Raw genomic sequence first — 25,298 nt, forward strand, 5'->3', positions numbered from 1 at the left:
ACCACCTCTCATGATACGCTTCACTGCAGCAACTTCTCTCGTCTGAGTGGAGCCAGAAGGTGGCATGCTGCATACCTGTGCATTCTCTGTTGTGGCTGGTCTATCTGACAAGATGAAGAAGGCAGCCAATATTTTTGTCATTCTGCAGAATGCGGAAAACGATCAGGAGGGCATTTTTATGAGGGCATTGTTGTTATTATTTGCTGCTTTTAACTTAATTCTTTTAAAACCTATATGTAATTATAATTTTGTTGTTCACCGCCCAGAGCCCTTCGGGGGTTGGGCGGTATATAAGACTAAAAATAAATTAAAAAAAATAAAAAATGAAGGGAATAAGATAGTAGTAATGAATGTGGAAAATTTAACCCAATTTTCATTACATTATTAATGCTTGAACTGTTCTATTGCATTATTCTGTAGTTTTGTTCATTCTTGATTGCATTGCCTGTTGTATAATATATTGTATTGTATAATTGCTTTTGCAATGTTTAATTCTGTAATCCAGTTTTCATACATTATTTGTATTGTATCGTTATTGCTGCTCATTTCTTAGCTCTACCGTGATCCTCTTAAAAAAGAAAGCTTGTAAATGAAGTGAATCAAGTAAAAATAACAATAACATTTCTAAAAGCAGGTAAAGCATACTACAGATTGAAATGAATTGCCAGTGCTCCAACTAAACAGGCCAATTCCAACAAGACGTTTTCAGAAGCCATGTAATGGTTGTTTGTTTTTCAATCACCATCCCATGACCCCAGGAAAACTACTGTCATTGCTGAGAAAAGCTACCTCTGAACTGTTGTTAATACCTGCTGGTAAAAAACTTAAGGACATCCATATGTTTCCCCAGCAAGACTAAAAGCAGCTTGGGACTGTCTTCTTCCAGTGAGAAAAAGGTTACAGTTTCCCTTCCTCTCTTCATGCCTTTCTCCTCTTTGATCAACCATGACACTTGGGGGGGGAGGGGGGTTCAGCCCTAAATCAAGATAAATTTGACAAGAACAGCACCAAGGAAGACATAGAACTGCATAGGTTCAAGAATTGTTTTTCACATTTTTTGCTCCCTTAAAAATACTTTAGGGACAATCTTGACTTTTACAGATACCGTTCATCAGGTCTAAAAAGCTTACATAAACACAATTCATTATATGTCTCTTCAAAATAGTTACAAGCAAAGGTGTATCCTTGTTTCCAAGTTTTACATACACATGGTTGTCAGTCTTGAAAAGATCATTCACCACCTTACAATCAATCAAGAAAGCATCAATCCCAAGTCTAAATTAAATGGGTGTTTTTAGCGAAATAAAGATCCCTTTTTCATTCAATTTACATTTTATTTCGCTCTTCCCTCCTTCATAACTTGAGCATTTCTGAATTCTTCTAGGTTATTCTCTCCTACAAGAATCTGTCAGGTTTGCCCTTGTTTGCCTTAGGAGATCTGCATTCTCTCCTTCCTGTTTGACAAGATGCTGGCTATCCATCTGCTACCCAGTTTTAATCCCCAGGCACCTATAGATTTGATCAGTTGGCTTCCATTTTCTTAGCCCAGATTCCAGCTCTTTGTCTTCCATCTCCCATCTGTTACTGGGTTTTGCCCCCAACACTCCTCCATTCTAGCTCTTCCATATCACTGTCACATACCAACTTGCCTTTGCTCAGACCCTAAGTGTACTTGCCACTGTCAAAATAAGCAGCCCCTGGTCTCGTTCTCTTCACCAAGGGAACAATAGAGTGGCCTGTATCAAAAGCTGGTTCCTGTTGCTCCCATTAGCCCAAGGCATTAACTAGGTTGAAAGATGTTGTCTCAATTAATGGGGAAATGTTAAAACATCTACAAGTTAGAAAAAGACATACCTCATATTTTGGGTAACAAGGAACAACATAACAAATAAAATACACTTGTATCCAGCAGATGTGTTCATAAATGTTTTATTTCTGATGTTATTACGGACCTGCATTGCATGCAAAATACTTTTAAATGAAACAAAGACTGCAGTAAAACAACAACAAACACAACAGAACTTCATCAAAATTATTCTTATAATTAAAGCCAAAACTTTAAAACAAATGTAACTATTAACAGTTGCTGTCAGTTTCCAACATATATGTTTGGCTGCTGCAGGTATATTCTACTTATAAACTTAAAAAAATACAACGTTCCTAAGATGGATAAAGTATTTTTACAAACAAGAGATGCCTAATGTGTCATAGGTTTTAAACCTTCTGCTAAAGCAAAACTAAAGCACTTAACTGAAAAATTCAACCAATACCAAATCCTCTTGGTACTATGTACCCAAGACTTCTGTTAAATGCTGGTAATGGTGGCTTTGGTACCATTTTTTAATGTCAGAATAATTCACATACCTCCTGCAAACCAGCAGAAGGATCCAAAGAGCCGCAGGCAAAGTTTACTAATATCACAGAGCTTGAGTCTCCCCACCCCAATCCTACTCTTTCATATCTCTTTTCTAAGAGCCACTACATAAAATCAGGGGATACTCCAAAGGAGGTGCTAAGGTAGCACTGGGAACTTCAGCCAAAAGGCACACACGAGGATATATACACAAAGGAAAATCTTTGGATCCTGGCATACTGGCTGTAATCCAGACAGCTGATTTAGGTACAAGTTAAGTACTCATATACACCCTGAAGGAGATGTCACTCTCCTACACGACCTCATAACATGCCACTAAGCTTCAGAATTGGTTTTCCAAGTGACTGAATTGCAATTTAAAAAGCTATGGCAGAGACATGTTCCTGGATTGCAGCTTTACTATGCCTGCTCCATTCACTTAACTCCTTTGTGCTTCAGCCAGGGAGTTTTCAGAAGAAGCTTCCTAAAAGAGTGACTACACCAAAACTTACAGTGCCATAGAGAGTTCCAAACTGGTTCCTCACATTTTGATAGAGAAACAATTCTCTTCTTTAGAGAATTGTTGTGGAGGGGGGGGGGGGGGGGGCCCAAAACAGTTTTAAAACTGGACAAAACTTGTGTGCCTACTGAAGGCAACTAAGTGAACATTCTATATATAAATATTCCTTTAGAATAATAAATAAATTATTACGGTATGGGGCTTTGAGCTTTTTTAAAGGTACTCTTATGTTTTACAAACCACACAAAACAAGGGAATTCATTCTGAGATCTCGTGGTGGTATCACGTTTCTTGCTAGTAGCTGTGTTATTCCCCACACCAAAACTTGAGAACATGCCATCATTCTATTTGTCATTTACATACAGTGCATATGATGCTCGCTCTTTCCATCTCTCATAGCAGCAAGCAGATTCTGCTGCTATCTATAGCAGCACACCCAGGAGTGGAGAGGAAGAGTGTCAGATTTATAAATAGCTAACATCTACAGTATACAATTCTATCTACCTGTCAGTATTTAGGTTGACAGCACACCATTATGTTCTGCAAGAAATTAACTAAAAATAGCTACAGTACAAAGCAAAACCAAGACATTCCTTCAAACAGGGTAAAATAAGTGCAAATTTCTAAGGCAGGTAAACTGAAGCAGCTGTTGTAACCTGTGATGGCATGAAGCATACATAAAAGACTTAGCTTTTAGAAACAGTTTAGGAGTTCTGTAGTTGAATGTTCCAAGGGCAGATATTAATGTGTTAGAACTTGTTCCCATTCTCACGATCCCTCCCATAGCCATGCACATGCACATGCCTACACGGGAAAATATCAGTGCAACCCGAGCTGTAAGCAGATTATTGGCAACAGCAAATACAGCAGTTGCAGAAGCACTTCTTCCAGCTACTAAACATGGTATGTACATAAAAGCATACCTACAAGCATACCTACAGCTATATCGGTCTACAATTTAGTTCTTGCCACCAGTTCTCAAAACAAAAGCAGGCAAAGGTAGAATCTGGAAGACCCATGGGGCTCATGTGCAGAGATTATGTGAACAAGCCCACAATTTCTCTCAGGCGCATAAATAAGTGTAGTATTAACCTATGAACAGGATCACAAGAATTAACGCTGATGGTCACCAACTTCTGTCCTTACACAAATATGGCCCTCTATAACCAAGTTATTGGAATACTTGTAGTATAACCAAGCTGAATTTAAAACTACTATGTAGACCAACATGATTTAAAAAGGGGACAGTGCAATTCTGAAGTAGATCAAATGTAAGCTTATGTACTTCACAGCATATAATGTTGCTGCTATTCTCTGCACCAAGGTTAAAATTTGCCTTCTCATTTCTGCTATGGTCACTTTATCAGGAAAACATCAGCAGCTTCTAGACAACCTGCATAAATATAAATAACTACACATCAAGGCTGCAATCCAACATAGCATTTATGCCAATACAGATGTTTTTGAGATGCTGATATTTACAGAACTTCAAGCACTCTACCACAGCAGATCAACCACCATGATCCTTCACATACAGTACCATACATTTTCCCTTTTCCTATTTACACTATGCAGACTACAGGAAAAAACAACCCAAGCCTACAAAAGAGGAAATCTTCCTCTTGGGGAAGTGTTCACATTTAGAATGCTTCTCCATTACCTCAATACAACATGCTGTCCTCTACTCTTGAAATGATCAGACACTGTGGGACAAGATCAGTTCCAAGCATCTTAAAGACACCCTTCCCTAACCAGAGAAGACTCACATCACACAACTATTGAAATCGGTTTGACAAGGAGAGTTATCATGCATTTGTGAGAACTGGAATTTAGGGCACTTGCTAGAAAAGACAAGGATAGATGTGGGCCCTTCTCATTTTCAAAGCTTGTTACATTCTGCCAGGCTCAATATTCTACAGTCCTTCCGCAAACTGCCAGTTATGATATGTTATGTGGTGCTGGAATTTAGTCTCCTTCACTTCCCTTTTTTGGTGGGAGATGTGCATCCAGTATCAGTTTGCGCCTCATTTTCCCAAATACATACACTTCAGTATTTCTGGGGTTAAAAGATATTCTCAGAACTTACAATACAGTCAGCCTGAGTTTGAGCATAGCTGGTAAGAATGTCCTCTTCTCTCTCCGCATGCAGTCCATGTCCTTCTGGCCCACAGTCCTTACAACTTTCCTTGGGGTACCCAAGCTAGGACTTATCTCATATTTTCCTTTTGCTTTCAGCTTCCTTGTTAAAAGAAACTTTTTTGCTGCCCTGAATTGTATGTTTCGCACAGTTCTTCTAGTTCCTATCACATGAAGGCAGAACCTGATGTTCTCACAGCTTAGACATGGGAAGAAGGAGTTCAGTTGGCAGAGTACGTTCAGATTTGCTACCCCAAGGAGATGGACCGACTACCTTCTCAGAACTGAGAAACTACCGTATCTATTCTACAAATACTGAGCTGTAAACATTGGGAATAGGGGGCAAAAGGAGCTATCAAAGGAGTTGAGGAAGAAAGCAAGAGATACAGGCCCTCTCAAAGAACTAGAATGGACTGGGTCTGAAAATATATTCTTTTGCCAAAAAACTGGAAGAGAGCCAAGGAGGTATAGTCTGAGGTACTGGTGTGAAAATACTAACAAATCTGCATGTCGTAAGTATGCCACTGGCTTTGCAGTACAGGAATGTGCACATGCTTTATGAGATTGCAGCCTTCAATTTTATAATGAAAATAAATTAAACACTAATGCCCTTCCAATTTACAAAAGCTTTCCTACTCCTATATGCTGTACAATACATTCAACAATGGTCTCAGTTAAACATTTATGAATACTGATGCTTTATCCTAATAAAATTCACCTCTATTCTTATACCATTCTCAAATAAATATATTTAACACTGTAGTTAAGTCTATGCAGCATACTCTAGAACTAGTAGTGCAACGTTCTATTATTCCTTTAAGTCTCTTTTGTAATTATAAAATTGCTACAGAAGCAAATAAGCTTTTAAGCAAAAGTGTTTCCATTGTGTAGGTTATTCTTTCTCTAAGTACCTATAACCCTATTCTACATTAAACCTTTCTTGACAGAAAAAACATGTACTACTAATAATTTAAAATTGGTTTAAAAAGACAAAAAGGTATTTCTTTCACAATTTCCTTTCGATTGTTTTAAAAAGACCATTTAAAATTCACTTTTTAAAAAGGTGTACATATGACAGTTGTCATTTGCTAAAGAGACTTGTTCTCCCTTATAAGCATCCTTATAAGGCATCCTAAAAGATTCAAAATGTACATCACTGAAAAAAATTCAGCATATTGTCCATAGGAAAAATGAAAAGGCAGATTGGCACATTTGTAACAATCACAAGATTAGAGCTCTTGAAGTGCTGCCGGTAGCTGTGTATGTGTTCAGGTATCTTCTTGCTTGCTCAGTCATAATAAGCTGATCTTCTGTCTTCCCATAAACAACAGTTTCCCATTCACAATTTGCCTGTAATCCAATTGACAATTAGTGTGAACAAGAACAATTCAATTTACTTGGTGGCTTTAGAGAAACTGCTATTTTCAACCCCAGACTCAACACCTCAGACCCTTGCAATACAGAGACTGCAATAAAGGTTACAATAAAATTACCAAGAATTTATGCAAAAATCAACTGAGATATGATCTAGGTCATTGCAGGATACAGTCCACATGTGGAGAATTCTGACAGGCAGGCAGAGCAAAGAGGTCTGTATACAGTTCCCACCCACCACTTCCCTTCAGTTGGGTGGGAAAAGGCTGGTTGGGAATGTGGGAATCTTGCACAGATCTTCCATGCATTCTAATGGCTCCTTGCATTACTCGTGTGCACAGACAATGGTAGGAAAATAAAAACAGCCCACAGAGTCACTCATCTGTGGGTGCTGGATTGTGGCTGGTTGCAATGTGCTGTTAGCAGTATATAATGCTTCCTGCTGAAACTTCAGTAGCAGTTATGCTAACAAAACAACACGTCACTAGAAATAGGCTTGTACAAGGAAGGGACTCTTGCAAGTAGGGGCGGGATCTCATTTTCTCCTGTATCCCCTTCCCTGACTATTTCCTGTTTCCTTTCTCTGGCAGCCCTCATAGTCTTTCCCCTTTCCTGCTTCCTTCTCTACTTTCCTGCTCCTGGCAGTCTCCCCCTGGAAGAAGTTGGGCACAGTTGTTCAGTGGTCACTGCCATTAGGGGACACGCCAGGGGTGGGGAAGGGAACAGAACTTTTTCCAAGGCTGTTTTGGCTTCCAAGTTACAAATTACATGCCAGAATCTTCCATTCTTTTTTTACTTCTGATCATACTGAAATGCATAGTAAAAGCAGGAAATGGTTGCTATTTAGATTTTTTAAAAAAATAAGAGTTTGTGTATTTATTTTATTTACTATAATTATATCCCGCCCTCCCCAACCAAAGTTGGGCTCTGGGCAGTGCGCACATATTTTTAAACAATTCCATTAATACATAAAATAGGCTATCATTAAAACTCAGGATGATATCAAAATTTACTTGGTGGCTTTAGACAAACTGCTATTTTCAACCTCAGTCCAATACCTCAGACCCCTGCAACATAGAGACTGTAATAAAGGTTAAAAATTGAATATAATATAATATAATATAATATAATATAATATAATATAATATAATATAAAGATAACCAGAATACAGACCTGAAGCACCTTTTCTGTTTTGACATTTTTTGAAGTGCAAGTATTCAATTTTTTTTTCAGTGCTATACTCGGCTTCGCTGAGTTGGAATCCTGCTTCTCTGGAGTTAGGTTTCCCTTGTTGTCATGTATTTCCAACAGTGGAATCATAAGAAGTGATGTAGTATAGATATTTTCTGACTATACGGAAAAAATGTAAAAAAATAACCTGTGCTGTGGTAGTTTAAGAACAAAAAGCTGATGTAGTTAAAATAGTGGACGTAGTAACATCCAGAAGATTTATACCTCACAAGCCTGTAGTAACTTTAGAAGCATCTCATTAACATCCTTTTAAAGTTGAGGACCTACATCAACACATCATTACAGGCACTACAGTCAATAAAATAAATACGTGAATCTTTGTTATCCAGCCCCCAAGGTGATATAATCAAATCTGCTGGATACCCAAGCTCTCACCATCTCCTACCCAGAGGAACAGGCAGTGACAAAACCCACATCATTGGGAATGTCACAATGACAGTCTCCACAGATGATAGGACCCCCTCCGCTTCCGCCCAAGCCAGGGACCCATCCTATGGAGCAGAAAGACAAGCAAGCCAGTGGCCTAGAGGGCCTCCAATATGGCTGGTTTCTGATAGTTTGATGCATACAGTATGAGATAGATGCAGAATGATGTGAGATGCAGCACCAGCCTTCAGAAGCCCTGCAACAGCCAAGGGCAGAAAGCTGGCTCACTGGAGAGGCAAGAGCTCTGTGAGAATCCAGTTCCAGATAACAGAACTGCTATTGTTTTTGTTTCAGATGCTAAGCAGTGGCCCAATCAAGCAACAATAAAAAAAACTTCAATTAATTGCAAACAGGTTTCAAGTTTCCTCAAATATCAGCATCATGTGTATCACGCTGCTCACCTGTACATCTAAAATACTGTCTTCTGTAAAAAACTGAGCACCAAGCTCTTCTTTCTCCCAAGGATCCAAGACTAATGACTTCCTGACTTTCTTTTCAGAAGAGTTCTGTGGCCAACATTTAAAAGACAAGGAAACCATTACAATTGTTTCCAGAGTTCTTGCCACTCCAAAGATGTAATGTAGGATAATTTACCTCTTGTTTGCAGCTCTTATAGACAGGCTCCTCCTCCTCTTTGAGAAATATATCAGTTCCTGTTTCCTCCTTTAAAACTTCTCTAATATCTTCTTCCAAATAGGCAAGGGGCTGTGACTATACAAAAATGGCAGAAGACACACATTCCAAATGATAATTTTATGACTCCATGTTCTTTTTTTTCTATAACAGGAATGGAACCATCTCTACAGATTAAATTATTTAACACAGATTAAGTTATTTAAATTATTTAACACTTGCAGTGATTCAAATTTTTGAACATCACCCAGAATACTAAACATCTATATAAGCTTTTCCTCCATTCTGCAGACAAAGCTCTTAAAGATGATTCCTTGTAAAGGTCAGAATCCAGTTTATGCCACTTAAAAGCCTATTTCATTCTAGTTCCAGGCAGCCCACTATAAGAGAAATGTGACACTGAAAATGAATGTCTGCACAAGCTTTTTATTATTCAATATCATAAGAATAACTGTATTTTGAATTTGTGTACATGTTCACACACAGAGAAGGAGGGAAGTTTGCCATCAAGCCTCCAAGCTCAACTTAAAGCTAGGAAGATGAAGCAACGAACATAGCTAGTTTGGAGCAAAAAGCATAGGCTATGCTTACATCTTAATATTATTTCTTCTATTGCTGTGCATGTTCACCACCAAATTAACTCAGTGCACAGGGTAAGGGAAATACAGACCAAAATGCCACATACCACAATTTTCAGAGGACCGTATTTTTTTTCCTGAGCAGCTAAAGCATTCTTAAAGGGAGTTGGAGTTCTTGGTGTTGTACCCAGAAGAGATCTTCTAATAGTAGGCGTCCGAAAACTGTCCAAAAGCCAAAATATGTTACACTGTTAAAAGCCAATGATTTTGGGAAAAGGTTTCTCAGGAGGGTCAAACCGATTTTGTTCTTTTGCTTTAAATGCAGGTAATTTAAAAGAAAAACACAGCTCTATTTATTTTCACTTTAAAATAGACCCAGTCATCCTAACTAATTATTTAATATCAACATACCCTGCATTTTCTTTTTGATCTTTGGGTGTTGTTTCTTTATTATGCAAGGGAGTTGTAATAAGAACTTTCTGTCCGCAGATTGGTGTTGACGTAAGTGCAGGATTTTCAAGGTTAAACTGCTCATTTCCAGAACAGGTATTAAAGAACTGCACATAAGACAGACAAGAATATGAATTACTCCACGCAAGTCAAGCAAATGATTTCTTATTATTCTTTTCAGAGTAAATGCACTGAATTTGACAATATGGCCTTAATTCCCCCCACCCCCTGTTATATATATATACATACACACACACATTTGTGAGAGACACATTGATGGGAACCATGATGTAGAATACTGATTGACCGTTACAGCATTCTGGAAAAATCCAACTACATCATTCCAGGTAAATGGGATCAAAAAACCCTGGCAATGATAAAACCGGTTTGCTAATTACTCATTTAAATTATTACACCCCTGTAAATTATACCTTTAAATTACCTCAATCAATTTTGTATATACACAGTTTTAAGAAGGCTTTGCCATATTTTCTGTGTTTTTCTCTGAAGTCAGCACACTAGACATTGGAAACAAACTATACAAAAAAACTGTAATCTAGTCATTCCTGCCGTGAGTCAACTCAAAATCTTTGGCAGGAAGGAGGCAGAAATCTTAGGTAGAAAAGACTTCATTCACCAGACAGAATAAGGGAAACATGAGGCTTAATAACCGTGTTTCCCCGAAAATAAGACAGGGTCTTATATTAATTTTTGCTCCAAAAGATGTGTTAGGGCTTTTTTTCAGGGGATGTCTAATTTTTTCTCATGATTTTTCACCCCCCACGTGACCAGATCAGCTGTGCCGGGGAATCTGTAACTAGGGCTTATTTTTGCAGTAGGGCTTATATTTCAAGCATCCTCCAAAAATCTCAAAAAATCATGCTAGGGCTTATTTTCAGGGTAGGGCTTATTTTCGGGGAAGCAGGGGACTTCTAAATCGCAGTGGAATCAATTTGCACTTAACTAATTTTTAGTAGCAGGTTATCTATCCAGCTATCTATCCAGCTATCACAACCAAATTTATTATTAGGTTAAAAAATGTGGAGAACCCCCAAGACTTGTGGGTCACTTCATTTTCCCCACACTATTTCCTTCCTCCTGCCAGCCCCTATATCTTCTGCTTCCTCTCTTTTTCCCACACACCCACCTTCACTTCAGCTTTATACCCCCTCCCCCTGCCTTTTACTTACCGAAACCAAGACTTGAAAGCTTGGCAATATTACTGGGATCATCTAGCAACACCCACAATAACCACAGACTTCTCAGAAAGTATTCATTTCTTCTATCATAGAGGAGTTAACCACCAATGTAATTTTTTTCCAGATCTTTCTGCAGACATGTGGCTTTTCTCAAGTTTACAGAAAGAACTGCTTTGTCTGTCCATATGTCCCCATTTGTCCATTTGTCTGTCCATATGTCCCAATTCGGCCTCTGCGTTCTGCAGAGGCCAATCTGCTGGTGGTCCCCGGCCCCTCTATGATGCGGCTGGCCTCCATGCGGGCCAGGGCCTTTACGGCACTGGCCCCGGCCTGGTGGAACACCCTTCCTCCAGCTGTCCGGGCCCTGCGGGACCTGGGTGAGTTCCGCAGGGCCTGTAAGACCGTGTTGTTCCACCGGGCCTTTGGAGTGTCCAGCTGCTAATATGATGCCCCCTCACTGCTCTGTGCCTGGGGCAGTTACATCAGGGTCCCCTCATATGAGGAGCCCCCCTGGCCCTCCCTCAGGGAGGTAGGTTTTTAAATTGGGGCCAGACACCTTTTATTTATTTATTATGTATTATGGTTACTCGCTGTTTTTATGAGTTTTAAGCTATTTTATGGGATGGAGCCTATGTATTTATATTTGTATGATTGCTCCTGTTGTTCACCGCCCGGAGCCCCCCGGGGATCGGGCGGTATATAAATTGAAAAAATAAATAAATAAATAAATAAAATAAATAGTTTCAAACTCTGAATTTAAGTATCCGCTGATGGGGCCGGGTTGAGATTTAGATATACTGATTAATTTGTGCTTACCTGGGAAGGAGAAAATGGTAGTGTTTTCACTGGTGTTTGTTTTAGTGCAATATTGGAAGCATTGCTACATGAGCCATCATTCTGCTCACTGACCACTGACTGTCCAGCTCTAGGCTTCTTCTTTTTCCGCAAAATGGTCGGAGTGCTGAACTTGGTTGTGCTTGGGGATGTTGACACAGTTACTTCTTCTTCACTTGTTTTCTTGTCATCGAGTACAACGCTGACATTGAACTGGCACTCCATAGCCCCAACATTGTGTTGAATCTGCATCTGTTTTACTGGTACTTGATTGACAGGGGAGGTAGCCGCATCAGAAAGGTCAAAGCTGGTGACATCACACCATGCTACAGGATCCTACCACATCCAAGTCACATAGAGGAAAAAAATAATCATATGCTACACTGTTGATGAAAGGAATAGCTATTTCGACTGGAAAGAATGGGCGAGATTAAATCAGTATCAGCCGAGTCACAGTACATCTTCCTTCTAGTAGGAAGTGAAACACTGAACTTTGTCCTGAAACGCAGATTTTACTGGTTTTATAATAGCTAGATTCAACCCCAGCAACATCTTAGAGACCAGCAATATCTTAGAGATTCAACTCCAGCATCATCTTAGAGAAAACAGATTTTCAGGTATAAGCTTTTGAGAGTTAAAGTTCTCTTCATTTAGCATTGCCAATATTGTCAATATCAGATTTTCTCAAACATTATTGTAGTACTTTGGTTAACTCCTAACTACAAAAAGCTACCTGTTTATGACAGCAAACACTGTACATGATGCTAATGCTCCTGTAGGTTTGTGTGTAAAGTGCCATCAAGTCACAGCTGACTTATGGTGACCTTGAAGAGTTTTCAAAGCAACAGACAAACAGAGGTGGTTTGCAATTGCATGTCTCTGCGTAAGAACCTTGGACTCCTTGGTGGTCTCCCATAATAGTATTAATCAGGGCCAACCCTGCTTAGCTTCCAAGACTGGGCTAGCCTGGGCCGGGAAGGTTAGGCCACTAATAGACATATTAGTACATTAATTGGAAATTACTCAAGTTGCAACCTTTGAAATAAAATTAAAGTGTTAAATCCTGGGGAAAAAAGAGTCTTGAGACTTACGGATTCAATGAGTTCTAGGGTCTCTGCAAATTCAGGAATAGTTTGTAGAGAAGATAAAACCGCATTTGCCTCCACAGCGAGATATTTGGTTGGAGAGTTCTGTTGAGCTCCTGCAGCTTGGGTTTCTTCTATGGCATAAAAGTCATTTGCTTGTTCCCCAAAGCTATTCAGGGTATTTGACATATCTTCCATGATGAAGCTTCCAGACCAATTAGAAAAATTTCCAGCTTGCTAAAATACAAAAAAGTATTGATACTTTATTAAAATTAAGCATGAAACATAAACCAAGGGTTAAAAGGTTGCCAATAAATAAAGTTTGTGGGCAGCTTTTTGTGACTGTTTAGACAATTGTTTTGACATTTGTTTTGTTTTCCCTGTGCTCTACACAAGCTGGGATTCTGTAAAGTTCAAACCAGGAAAAGACGAAATAACTCATTTCATTAATTAACACAGAGCTAACACAATTAGCTCTGTTAATTCTCTGATCCTCTAAATTTCAGGGCTAATTCATATAAACATATTAATAAACTACAGCTATGGTGTGATTGCTTGGCCTTGTGAAATATGCAGTGACATCTTAACAAATACTATGTGGAGGAAGTCAGACAATTTTCTGGCAACAGTACACGGATTACTGAACTGCTTCCAAAGTTTGACCAAAAAGGCAAGTTCATTGTGAAATAAAATGCTTGCATTCAACATTTCCATTTTTTCTTCTATATTATGTATTTTTTAAAAAGCAAATTTGGGAATGAGGTAGTTTGAAGCAGAAAAGAGAAAAAGGTAATCCCAACTCTTTCCCACCTACCTCATCTGCTGAAAACCACAAGCCCTGCACACCACCTGTCTTGGTTGCTTTTTTTTAAGGAACTGGTAACAAGCAGAACTCTACCTTGTTCTGATGAATTTCACTAGATTAAGGCATGGTGACTGGATTGTAGCCCCCCAGCCTGCTGTTTGCTCAAATGGAATGTGGGATCTGAGACTTCCAAGCAATTGAATGAATATATATTGGGGGGGGGGGAAACTGTGTGCGTCACCTGCATCTATATCCATAAGTTTTCAAGTGTGGTATAGTGGAAGCATGAGCCATAGTGGTTATAGCATCAGACTAGATCAACCGCTCTGCCATGGTTCTTGCTGGGAGACCTTGGGCCAGTTACACACTGTCCGTTAACCTACCTCAGAGGACTGCTGTGAGGATAAAATGGAGGTGAGGATGAAACAGAAGAGTGGAGAATGATGTAAGCTGCTTTGTGACTCCACTGAGGAGAAAAGCAGGGAATAAAGGAAGTAAATACTCAAAATGTGCTTCATGCCATGCTATACAACGCTAGAATAGGCACAACAGTGCATATTGTGCCATGGAACACTAAAGGGAAGTCCTCTGAGCTACCGCCAGAATTCAAAGTCCTATGGGCAATAGCTACCCAGGTTTGTCTTGGCCAAGTCATACTACACACACAGCTGAAGCATAGAGAAAAGCTGCTGGAAAGTAGCCCTATGGCCACAACTGAGTCTCCAGTACTTAAGGTGCTAAAAAACAGCAGAAAGGAGTGGTAATATATGCTTAGGTACTGGGTCCAGTGGCTACTAGATGAGAGGTGGCTGGAGCCTACCAATTTGGTCAGTTACAATGGACAGTTAAGAGCTTACTGTAACCTAGCCACATGGCCCTTGGGCTCCTCAAACCCATGTATAAGAGCTGAATTACAGGAGTCTATACTTTCAAGATATTAATTCATGACAATAAGGGCTTTTTAACTTTGTGGTAAATTACAACTGCAGTACTGCAGCTCATGCTCTGAATTCAATCTTGACAAGTCAGTTTCAGGTAGCCAATTCAAGGTTGACTCAGCCTTCCATACCTCTGAGATTGGTAAAATGAGTACCCAGCTGGTTGGAAGTAATGCATAGAGGACTGGGGAAGGCAGTGGTAAACCATCTGGTGAACAAAGCATGTCTAGTAAACATAGTGATATGAAGTCACCACATGGGTTAATAATGACCAGGTGCTTGCACCTTTACCTTTAAATTACAACTGAGTGGCAGATTCTGGGAATATACAGGCTTCTGGAATCCATAGAAAAAATTTTCTGGAGAAACTGCACAAATCAACGTGCCTCTAACCTGAATAAATGTAGATGAAGATACATCTTCCAGACTTTGCCTGTCTAATCTGTAAGAAAGCTACCATCCAGTCACAATTTTGGGACTTCAAGACGAAACAGCTACATTGGAGTCCGATAGCATTTAGTTTTTGGGTTGCAAGGTTTTGGGTTGCAAACCTTTGAGTCAAAGCTCCCTCTTTCAGATACGAGTTGGAATGGATATCTAAGTCCTTATATCCCATTCAGAATGTGGGAAGTATGTTGCAAAAAAGGAACTTAGGATGCAGATATACTATGAACACAGTGATTAGTTAGATTAGGGCAGATGGGAAATGCTTGGGGGCAGAAAATTAGCATCTGTAGTGATGTAAGAACCCTATGTCTCCAGAGAAAGAACTGAAGCATGTTGTACATGCTGCTCTTGTACATGTGATCTTCCCCTGTCTCCCTGAAACTTTCCTTTGTCCTCCTCAATTTGGCCTTTGAAGAAAGGAAAACTGTGAAAAGCAAAAGAGTACATACATGCTTTCTTCTGAGTGCCAACCAAGCAACTGTTGGAAGTACCACATAATGTTACCCAAACATTTTACCAGCTACTGCTACCCTTGCTTTACTTGCCCCGGGAAGAAAAAGAGAATCTCTCATCAATGTTCCTTGATTCACAGGCACAGGAGATAACAGGACATATATTTTAAAAAATAGAAATATGAAGTTGCTTATACATATCAGAAGGGCTCTAGTGCTATTCATCACTGCATCAAAGAAAAACACATTTACTCAAGCAGCTCTTACAGATGAGACTCTCTTCCTTCTGATTTCATTTTCAGCTGACATAAGTAGCAACTCAAGTTCTTTTATTTTCTTCTCTTTGTCAGGATCATCATCAAATGGCTGGTGATGTATGCATATTAAAAAAGACACAAAATTTTGTGTTTAACATATGTCTTTAAAAGTAATAATGGAGGTTCAATTTTTAAAATCCTGCCTCCCAGGACCACAGCTACACAAACCGTTTCAGATTGAGTTTGAAATTCTAATAAATATACTAAGTAGCTACCAGAAGCCAACGGTGCTCACAACTGAGGAATTCCCAATTTCTCTCTTCCTCCAAGCAGCCCTCAGACTTCTAAAAAGCTGATGTTGAGAACTGTAGGAATCTTGTGGGTCAAAATGTCATATGGCAAAGGGTACTGTTATGAAAACTGGATGATCACACCCACTTCTCTCTTCCACAAGCAGAAATTCTGCCAGCCAAGACAGAGAAATTCACCCAGTTCTCTCTCCTCACTGCAACCCCCAGACCAGCATTTTGTCTAGAAGGTCTCCATGATCACTCACATCAGTTTTTCAAGGGCTTGCAAGCAATAGTCCCACTGTTGCAACCATCCTCAGACAACCTAAAATTAACAATGCTTTGCAACATTCCACTCTTTCTTAGGGATGTGAGAATGCAGCTGCTGGGCTCTCTTTAATTTCTGAGACTTTCTAACATTGCAGTCACCATTGATGGTTAGCAAGGGCAGCTGTTGGGGCTGTCACACCAACCACCAAAGATGGCTGAAAAGTGTAGACTGTGGGGGTTCTTATGTGAGTGCACTCCCACTGGCTCCCACTTTTCCTTCCATTTGATCCATCACAAAAGGAAAGGAAATCTATTTCCCTGAATCCACTGGCCTTCCCTTCCCTCCCACTTCCTGCTCCCTCCATATTCTTTTATCCCCATCTCCTCTCCAACTGGCTTTCATTCTCTCCTGCTGGATCAGTCCACCCGCTTCATACCCCCATCACTGCATTTTCTCCTTCTCTTCCCCTTCTCTTCCAACTCATTTCCTCTTATTGTCAGCTATCATATAAGGTTGCTCTAATAATGCCAAAGGTCACCCAATATTTTTTCACCTCAGCTGTTGTAGCAAGCAATATTTGGTGTTCAAAAGATGAGAAGAAGCCCCTGCAGGGGGCAGCAAAGGGAAAGTTAGTGAGATAGGAAAGTGGGGGTCACCACCTTTATTCACTAATAAGTGTCATTCCTTGTCTGGCTTCAGAATGCTTATTTTAGGTCTCTATCCTGATCCTTCTCAGAAGTTCCACACAGCAAACAATGCGGTGAGGACTCCACTCTGCCTCTCGCCTTTCTTTCAAACATGTTAGCTCCACAAAGCTTTCTTTACTCCAGTTTGGTCACTAGTGAAAACTCATTCTGCCAACATCAACACCGTTTGAGCTTGTACAGATGGCACTTTTACTATTTGCAGTAGGAGTTTAGAACCACTTTTTAACTTTTCAGATTTTTCTGCAAATCTGAACATTTCTTAAGTTTGTAACAATGCCCCCTCCATTTGGGTGTGACCCCACTGTGTAGATTTTTTGACATACCATGGGACATTTGAAATTAGAAATGATAATTTAATAGAAACAATAATAAATTCATAGACCAAACACTTTTATACAAAGCCTTTAAATTGTACCATATTTTTCAGTTCTCCAGCTACAAAGAATGTCCATGATTTTTTTTTTTGGGGGGGGGGGGATTTAGAAAGTCATGAAACAGACAGGAAGTTACCTGAATAAAGTTGGAAGAAGTCGGAACATGGTCAATACAGTTGCTTTCTGATGACATATACTGGTATCCTGGGATCTAACAAGTCATAATTGTTTTTATACATTCTTTCAATTATTTTTTATGCATTTTTCAATTGTAGTACATAAAATTTTCATAAGTTTATTTTTAAAACTGATCATCTTTTGACACATAAAAAGAACACCCAGGGCTTTAAATCAGGAAACCAAAATACATCTCAAACTACAAATTCCTACAAAGACAAAACCCCTTGTTGAAATGCCAAACTAAGTTTTAAAAATGTATCCAAAAAAAACATGTCAGCTTTAGAGTTTTGTAAACTCTAGTGTTTTTGTAGTGTCCACATGTAAACAATATGCCATCCGGTAGACCCATCCATGAGCTGGGTGCCTGACTGCAGCGCCACAGCTGCACCCTGAAAATACTCCCCACTACTGAGAAGCCCCAAAGAGCCACACAGCATTCATGCCAGCCAAAAGACTGGCTTAAGTGAAGAATGAGGCCCATCGGCTTATTGCCAGTAGCAGAACACTGGCACAGCATTCAGTGCTACATTCCAGTGCTGGGGGCGATGGCCACACACCAGCAAGATCACGCCTCCGCCAGGGTAATTGCCCCAGGGAGGGCGAATCTGCTGGCACGCTGCTACCTGAAGAGGATTCACACTGCTCCTTTGGATGAGGTCTAAATATGCAGCCTTTTATCATGTGTGTGTTTTAATTGTGTATACACATATACTCCCCCCCCACACACACACACAATTACTGCTTTCAGGAATTTACACTGAGTCCATTCATAACAGCATTTGATTTAAGAATCTGATATTTTAAGCAGACTCTCAACAAAATAAAATATTTTTGTACACCAGTTTTATTGCAATATAAATAATAAATCAACCTTTCTTCCATTCTCATTAATATTTTTTAAAATATGTAAATACAAAAATCTTTTGAGAACTTACATGGGCCTGAACTGGTATATAAAATTGATTCTGGTTATGAAGATGTTCATTGGATGAGCAAGTTTTGTGGGGAGAATCTGATGAACAAGATCGTTCTGTCTTGTTTCCATCTTGTAAATATCCTTCTTGTTCAACTTTTCGTCTCATAGTAGAGTTCCAATGATTTTTAATTGAATTGTCAGTCCTAAAGGAAATTACAGGGCATGACCAATCCAATCCAAAGTTAAGAACCTTTAAGTCACACTGAGTTCAACAGGAGAAAGTTGATTAAATGTTAGAATCCTACACAATTCCCTGGGAGCAAGGCACATTGATAATAATGGGAATTCTCAGTAAAAACACATAGGAACAAGGATGTAAGTCTCACTGAAATCAGTGAAATATAAAAGTGCTTAAACTTGGCTGGATTGTGCCCAAATTCTAGAAATTATATTCATTGCGAATTGCAGAGAAACTGAACTAAGTTACTTGTAGAAACAATGGGATACATCCATTTTTATAACAATTAAAAATATATTTCAAGACTTTCAAGATTGAAGAAAAATTGTTGAAATATTTCTAAATAAGTAGTGTGGTAATTTTGGCAAAGTACTGGCTTTCCAACACAAAAAAACAGGAAAACTTCATTACAAAACCTGCATTGGTAGATTTACTTTATTTTTCTCTTTTTTGCAAAGTGACAGTCCAATCCAGACAAATGGCCTTTGGGAGCAGCAGAGGGCTGCACTGATGCATTTCTCCCCTCCACCAGTGTAAGGGGCACCCACACTAGTGGAGGGAACAAACATGTCAGCATCCAGCTGCCCCAAAGCAGGAAAACCCAGAAGTGGGTGCCACTGCAGAGCTGTGGTGTTGTCTGATTGGTCACTGGCACAGAGGGTGGGCTGGGATGTTCTCAGGGGTGGAGCCAGCTTCCACCAACAGTCCAGCCAGGAAACGCCATTGTCCGAGCCTGCAGACTTACACCGCACTTTTTGTGGCAAAAGTCTATTTGAGAGGATTTTCCAATCACCCTCCTTTCCACACGGCCCAAAGCCCCTTTGGAGACCATCCCCAGTTGCTGCAGCGATCCAACCTCCTCAATCTGGACTGCATTCTGAGCCATATAAGAGACGCTTGTGGAAGTCTCCTCAATTTCAAAAGTAGACTGCAATTTGGCAAGGTGACTAGTGTTTAATTTTTTAAAATGTTAATCCCCCCAGAATTCCTTACATTCCAAGAGCTAGTTTCATTTTGATTAAAAGGAATATCTATTATATAAATATCCAGCATTAACCACTTTAAAACCTCAAATACCTATCTACAGATTAATAATATAAATTAAGATTTTTGAAAGTGATAATACCATATACTTTCCTCACATTAGTCAATGAAACAAAACAAATAGCAGTAAGTAGATCACAATCATACTATTAAATATGCAGGAAATTGTCTAGAGATTCACTAGATTTCATTAATTAACAAAACAGTTAAGAAGATAGTACAAGAAGTTCTCTTCAACATTTCAGGCAGATGCAGAATGCTTTTCATTGTGCATAGCCAAGTAGAAGTCCTACTTGGTAAAAGACCTTCCCAGCCCTTCACATGTTCTAAAATCACTTGTCAGGTAGCAGGTAAAAGTGTTGGGGTGCACCATGGAGCTCAGGGTGCCCATGAGCCCCATGCTGGGGACCTGTGGCTTAGGGTCTGACTAGGATCTGGGAGACACAGGTTCCATTCCCAGCTCTGCCATGGAAGCCTGCTGGATGAGCTTGGGCCCATTACACACTCTTAGCTTAACCTACCTCACAGGGTTGTTGTGAGGATAAACTAGAGAACAGAGAATGACATAAGCTGATTTAGCTCCTCATTGAGAAGAAGAGAAAGGATATGAAATAAATACATAAATAACATGCACCCCTAGTCCTGCATCAGAAGTGAAGTCAAGCTGAACATCCTGTAAAGAATAACTGCTACATCAAAGCCTACAGGAGAGTTCTATGTCAGGAGGCCAAATGCCAGACACTTGTAGCAAAGAACTCAGATATTTGCATGCTTGCTGCTGAAGCCAAGAGACCACAGGACAGTTGATCTACCAAACAACTCTCAGATTATTTCAAGCCACCGGGATGTGGCTGGGTGATTCAACTACATTTGCATGTCATGGCAGCCAGAATTTGAAGATACACAGCAGTAACTACTTAAAATGAAGAATAACTGCTACATCAAAGCTATGACATTAAGGCACCTTAATTTGGATATAAACTTTACAAATCTAGAAATAATTTGCTATTTGCATGTACAATATACAGCAGTAAATTTTTAAAAATACCTTCCAGGAAGCAGTTTTGCTATTTCAGCCCACCGGTTTCCTAAACGTTTGTGAGCTTCATAGATGATTCTATCCTCCTCTTCAGTCCAAGAACATTTTTTAACCTCAGGATTAAGATGGTTGTGCCACCTTTCCCGACACTGTTTCCCTATTCTTCCCTTTAAGTGCTTTGCAATCAAAGACCAGCGCTTTGGACCATATTTCTGAACAAGTTCAATAACCTAGAATACAAATTGATCAGAGACAGTGCTGAAGTTAGCCTGTAAAGAAAAGCATTACAGTCACATTTATGATGTTTGAGCAACAGAACTTTTAAGTACACAACAATGACACTGCAAATATCTATAACACGAATATTTCTTCAATTGATAAATTTGTACACCTCCTAAGGCTGAGACAGCCATAGAGTAAAAAACAGGATGATGTACTCTTACTGTACTGTTAAAACATTATAATTCCAGAACAATTTAAATTATTTACCCTCTGATCTTCTTCCTTTGTCCAGGGACCCTTAATCAGTTCTGGGTTTAAGACTTTTTGCCATCGATGCTGGCACTGAAAATCAGAACGGTTCTGCAGAAGAATAACATAAAATGTTTGTTGTGCATCTTTGCTAAATCAAAAGAGCTGGGGAAGAACTAAAGTTTGAACATGTATTCTCACTCAATGTGACTTAGGTCACCCTAACTACAGTTCGCCCTCAAACCAGAACTGGAAAACTGTGGCTGCACCGTGCCACAAACCAGCAAGGAGAAGTGGGGAGGGGGAATGAGGGTATCTCATGTATGTCTGAGCTTAGTTGAATTTTCACTCACTTGTAGATGACTAGCAATAAATGCCCAATCATTTGTCCCATGCTGTTCCACTAGTTTTTTCAGCTTTTCATCCTGTTAAGACACAATTTTTAAAAGCTGTTAACAGCCATATGATGCCAGATTCAAACAGAAGGAAATCAGCTAAGGCTCACCTCATCACGTGTCCATTTCACTCTATTACAAATCTTCTTTATGCCTTTTTGTTGTGGTACTTCATAGTCATGATCTGCATAGTGAAGGTCATCATCATCTTCCTCACTGCAAAGTGCAAGCTATTATTAAGTTAACATTGACAGTGAAGCGACGCACTTGTTACAGCTCGTTGGATACAGAGATATGCCCACCATATTTGTCTTTGAAAACATTCTACTGGTTTTTTAAACTACTGAATTATCTTCATCTGCTGCAAAGTCTGCTAAATTAAATAGCCAGAAACAATACGGTCAGATCAAAATGTGGGGCTGTGAAATATCCAAGAACCCATCGGGAACAATATGTTTCTCAGCTGAGCTTAACACCAAGTAAGAACAGTTACTCTGTTCAAAAATAAGTCTCCTTTCTTGCTGTATAAAAACAAAAAAAGGTTGTTACTGAAACAGCACACATACATACATGGACAGGCAAACCAGCCCTTCCAATTGTATCATTCTGTTTGTCACAGCTTATTAAAGAAATTTAACAGCAAGCAAATTTTGACCTTTATTAGCCTTGAGAGGCATGCGCCATCTGCTGGCATAATAAAATACTTTTGTATGTTCCTATCACAATTATTTTCTCATGTTTCTTTCTTCTAAGGAGTTCAGTTAGTATACATGGGGCTGCTGTAGTTATTTCACAACAAAGTCCTACATTACCTTCACTGCCTCTAACTCTTTTACAGCATATGACTTTTATCTTTAACATTTGCAAAAAAGTCAATCTACAAGAATCTTGGATTCAACAGCACTCAGTTAGTTAAACCTTCTAAGTAAAGGGTCAAATAAATACATCCAGTACAGAATTTTTTTTTCTTCACAAGAGAACTTTGCCCCCTTATTTGATGACATCATGACATATTCAAAGGCCAGATTAGCTAGGGGGCCAATCTGAAATTTTTTTTCCTATCAAAATATTTGGGGAAAAAAAAGTTTTAATCAAAGGCCAAAATTATGAAAACCTAAATATTTTTAGAAAACACAGTTCTGATATGTTCTTTTAAAAAGTATTTCTAAAGGATGTCTATAAAAACATTTTTGACACTGATAGTATACATGAAGTAAAAAGTAACACAGGCAAAAGCATACAGCTACCGTGAGCAAGACCTTTAATGCTTGTCAGACAACTGGTTTGGGTGCATACTGTGGTGTGTAATTGTTTACAATAAATAAATTCTAATGCTTTGAACTGGTGCCTTTTAAGTTATATTAAGTGGAGCCTCATTGCAAGCCATGATATTAACAAGTAATATAAATAAGTAATACGGAACGCTTAGGAATAAAACACTAATGCAATAGAATATTATTGTAATTTATTGTTATGTTTGAGTAATACTTACTAGCCTTCTCTGTTCTTCATGTGTATTAATTTTTCTAAGCCCATATTTTGGGTTAGAAAACATACTTAAACATAATTCATTTACAATGAGTGTGTGATGACATCATACCATTCTGTATTATGTTACTCCATGTCAACTAATTTCAAGTGAGATGCTATGCCCTCAGGACCAGTGATCAATGACTAAATTTCTTTACTGTACGGATAGCAATTAGCCATGTATCTTTAAAACAGCACCAGAAGATAAGCATGCATCCATCAGAATATCCTTACTAGCCAGAGTTCATCCCTCAGAATATCCTTACTAGCCAGAGTCCATTTTACCCAACTGTATTTACATATGAGGATGATAGACTGATTCTATTTGGAATTAATTTCCACTGATTTCAAAGAGAGTTGCTGCCCCTGTGACAAAGCATAAGATCAAGATCCTAGAAATACAACAGCAAGCTGATGACATGCCTGACAAAGCACAATTCTACTAGATTTATCTTTACCTATGTAATTTGCACATCAATACGCTACCAACTCAAACCAAATTGCCAAAGCAGAATAAGTAAACAAACACTTTGCCCCAATCGCCCCTTCTCACTTGACTAACAGAAGAGAAGGATTCTGCTAGGCCCAAGGTCTCCACCCTCGCCTACCCTCTCCCTGCAAAAACAAAAACATACAACACATCATAAGATGCAAGTCCACTTTTCCTTTTGAAGTCTCTCAACAAGGGAGGGCCAAAGGAAAAACAGCAATCATTATTTCCACCCTGTCCACTCAAGCAAGAAAACTCAGCATCTGCTTACAGACAGACAGCCCACTGTTCTCTCTCATATTCGCCCAGGCAGCCTGAAAGAAAAGTGAGGCTGGAATTGAACCCCAAGGACACAAACACGGCCGTGACAAGTGAGCCAGCAGCGCCAATGAGGAAGGCGTTTTAGCACTCGCGTGTGTCAGACAGAGCCAAACACAAGACCGGGATGGCCAGGAGGAGGAGGAGGCCGGGTCAGCTCCCAAACCGGGAAGGAGGGACTGGGCGTACCGGACTAGAGCAGCGGAGCAGACTCGATCGCCGCCACAGAAACTGGGAAGAAGTTTATTTATTGCAGTCACAGCCATCCGTAAAACTTAGAATAAGCCAATACACATTCCAGCATATAACAAATAATTCGTATTCTGAGGAGATCTTATTCACCGTCCTACAATATGTGACTTAAGAACTGGGAAATAAACATAACAACCCGTTACAACCAATTCGTGTCAAACCCATAACAATTCTCAAATACTAACCACATTAAGTAGTAAAATATATCAATAAAATAGTTGTAAAATTTATCACTTTTTATACTAATCTAATACGTTCGAACTGAAACTGGGAACCGGCCAGGAAAGGGACGCGGGCAGGAGAGGCTAAGCGGGAGCTCCTGAGGAGAGGGCAGCCGCCGAGGTGACAAGAGGGGCGATCGGGACGGACACGATCCGTGCGGCTACTCACCTACGCGGCCTCTTCGCCATCCTTGGAGCGCACCATAAGGCGAGGGAAGGGGAGCGGGAGGCCACCGACCAAAGGCTCGTACGCAGCCGGGTCCGGCGCTTTAGCCGCGGGTGGCCCCCCAAACGGGGGACATGGCACCACCGCAGAGCCTTTTGGCGGGGGAAGGCTCGGGAAGGGCTCGGCGTCCGCGTCGTCGCCCTGCCAGGCTGTCGCTTCTCGGCCCTCCTTGTGAGCGCCCCCGCCGCACTCGCGGGATCGGCGGCTTTTCTTTTCCTTCGTCCCTGCCGCCGAATCTCGCGCGCAGCCTTTTTCCAGAGCCACCGTTTGAATCTGCGCACGCGGACTGGAGCCCCATTGGCTGCTGCCGGCAGCACGCGGCTAAGCAGAGGGGCGGAGCGAATGAGGAATTAGGAACGGCCAGTAAGGAAAGCAAAATGGGGGGGGGGGGGAGGAAAGATGAGGCGGACTGAAGCGCAAGGTATACTGGGAAAGAGAGTTTTCCCCCATTTCAGGATTTGTGGGAAAGGGACAGGCTTCTTCTGCAGCGTCTATCAGCGAATACCATAAATGAACATGCTTCTCCCAACGCTGCAGCTACTTTGCCTTTTTAATTAAAAAAAAGTTGATCTACTGCGCCTCCTGATCTCACGTCAA

General features: G+C 40.0%; 1 protein-coding gene across 1 annotated transcript; it reads right to left on the reverse strand.

The window, feature by feature from the left end:
• Nucleotides 1-1,913: 1,913 nt before the first annotated feature.
• On the reverse strand, nucleotides 1,914-24,970 carry MYBL1 (MYB proto-oncogene like 1). Its single transcript, XM_048508352.1, has 16 exons — nucleotides 24,645-24,970; nucleotides 21,775-21,880; nucleotides 21,623-21,694; nucleotides 21,288-21,380; nucleotides 20,808-21,028; nucleotides 18,497-18,680; nucleotides 17,518-17,592; nucleotides 15,750-15,848; nucleotides 12,847-13,077; nucleotides 11,738-12,091; nucleotides 9,684-9,829; nucleotides 9,380-9,494; nucleotides 8,656-8,772; nucleotides 8,463-8,567; nucleotides 7,558-7,734; nucleotides 1,914-6,359 (listed from the first exon to the last, which is right to left on the reverse strand). Exons 1-16 carry the CDS (start codon nucleotides 24,662-24,664, stop codon nucleotides 6,231-6,233), a joined length of 2,244 nt encoding a protein of 747 aa, XP_048364309.1. The 5' UTR covers nucleotides 24,665-24,970; the 3' UTR covers nucleotides 1,914-6,230.
• Nucleotides 24,971-25,298: the final 328 nt, after the last annotated feature.

This window comes from Sphaerodactylus townsendi, linkage group LG09, assembly GCF_021028975.2.
Source record: "Sphaerodactylus townsendi isolate TG3544 linkage group LG09, MPM_Stown_v2.3, whole genome shotgun sequence".
Lineage (NCBI taxonomy): Eukaryota > Metazoa > Chordata > Lepidosauria > Squamata > Sphaerodactylidae > Sphaerodactylus > Sphaerodactylus townsendi.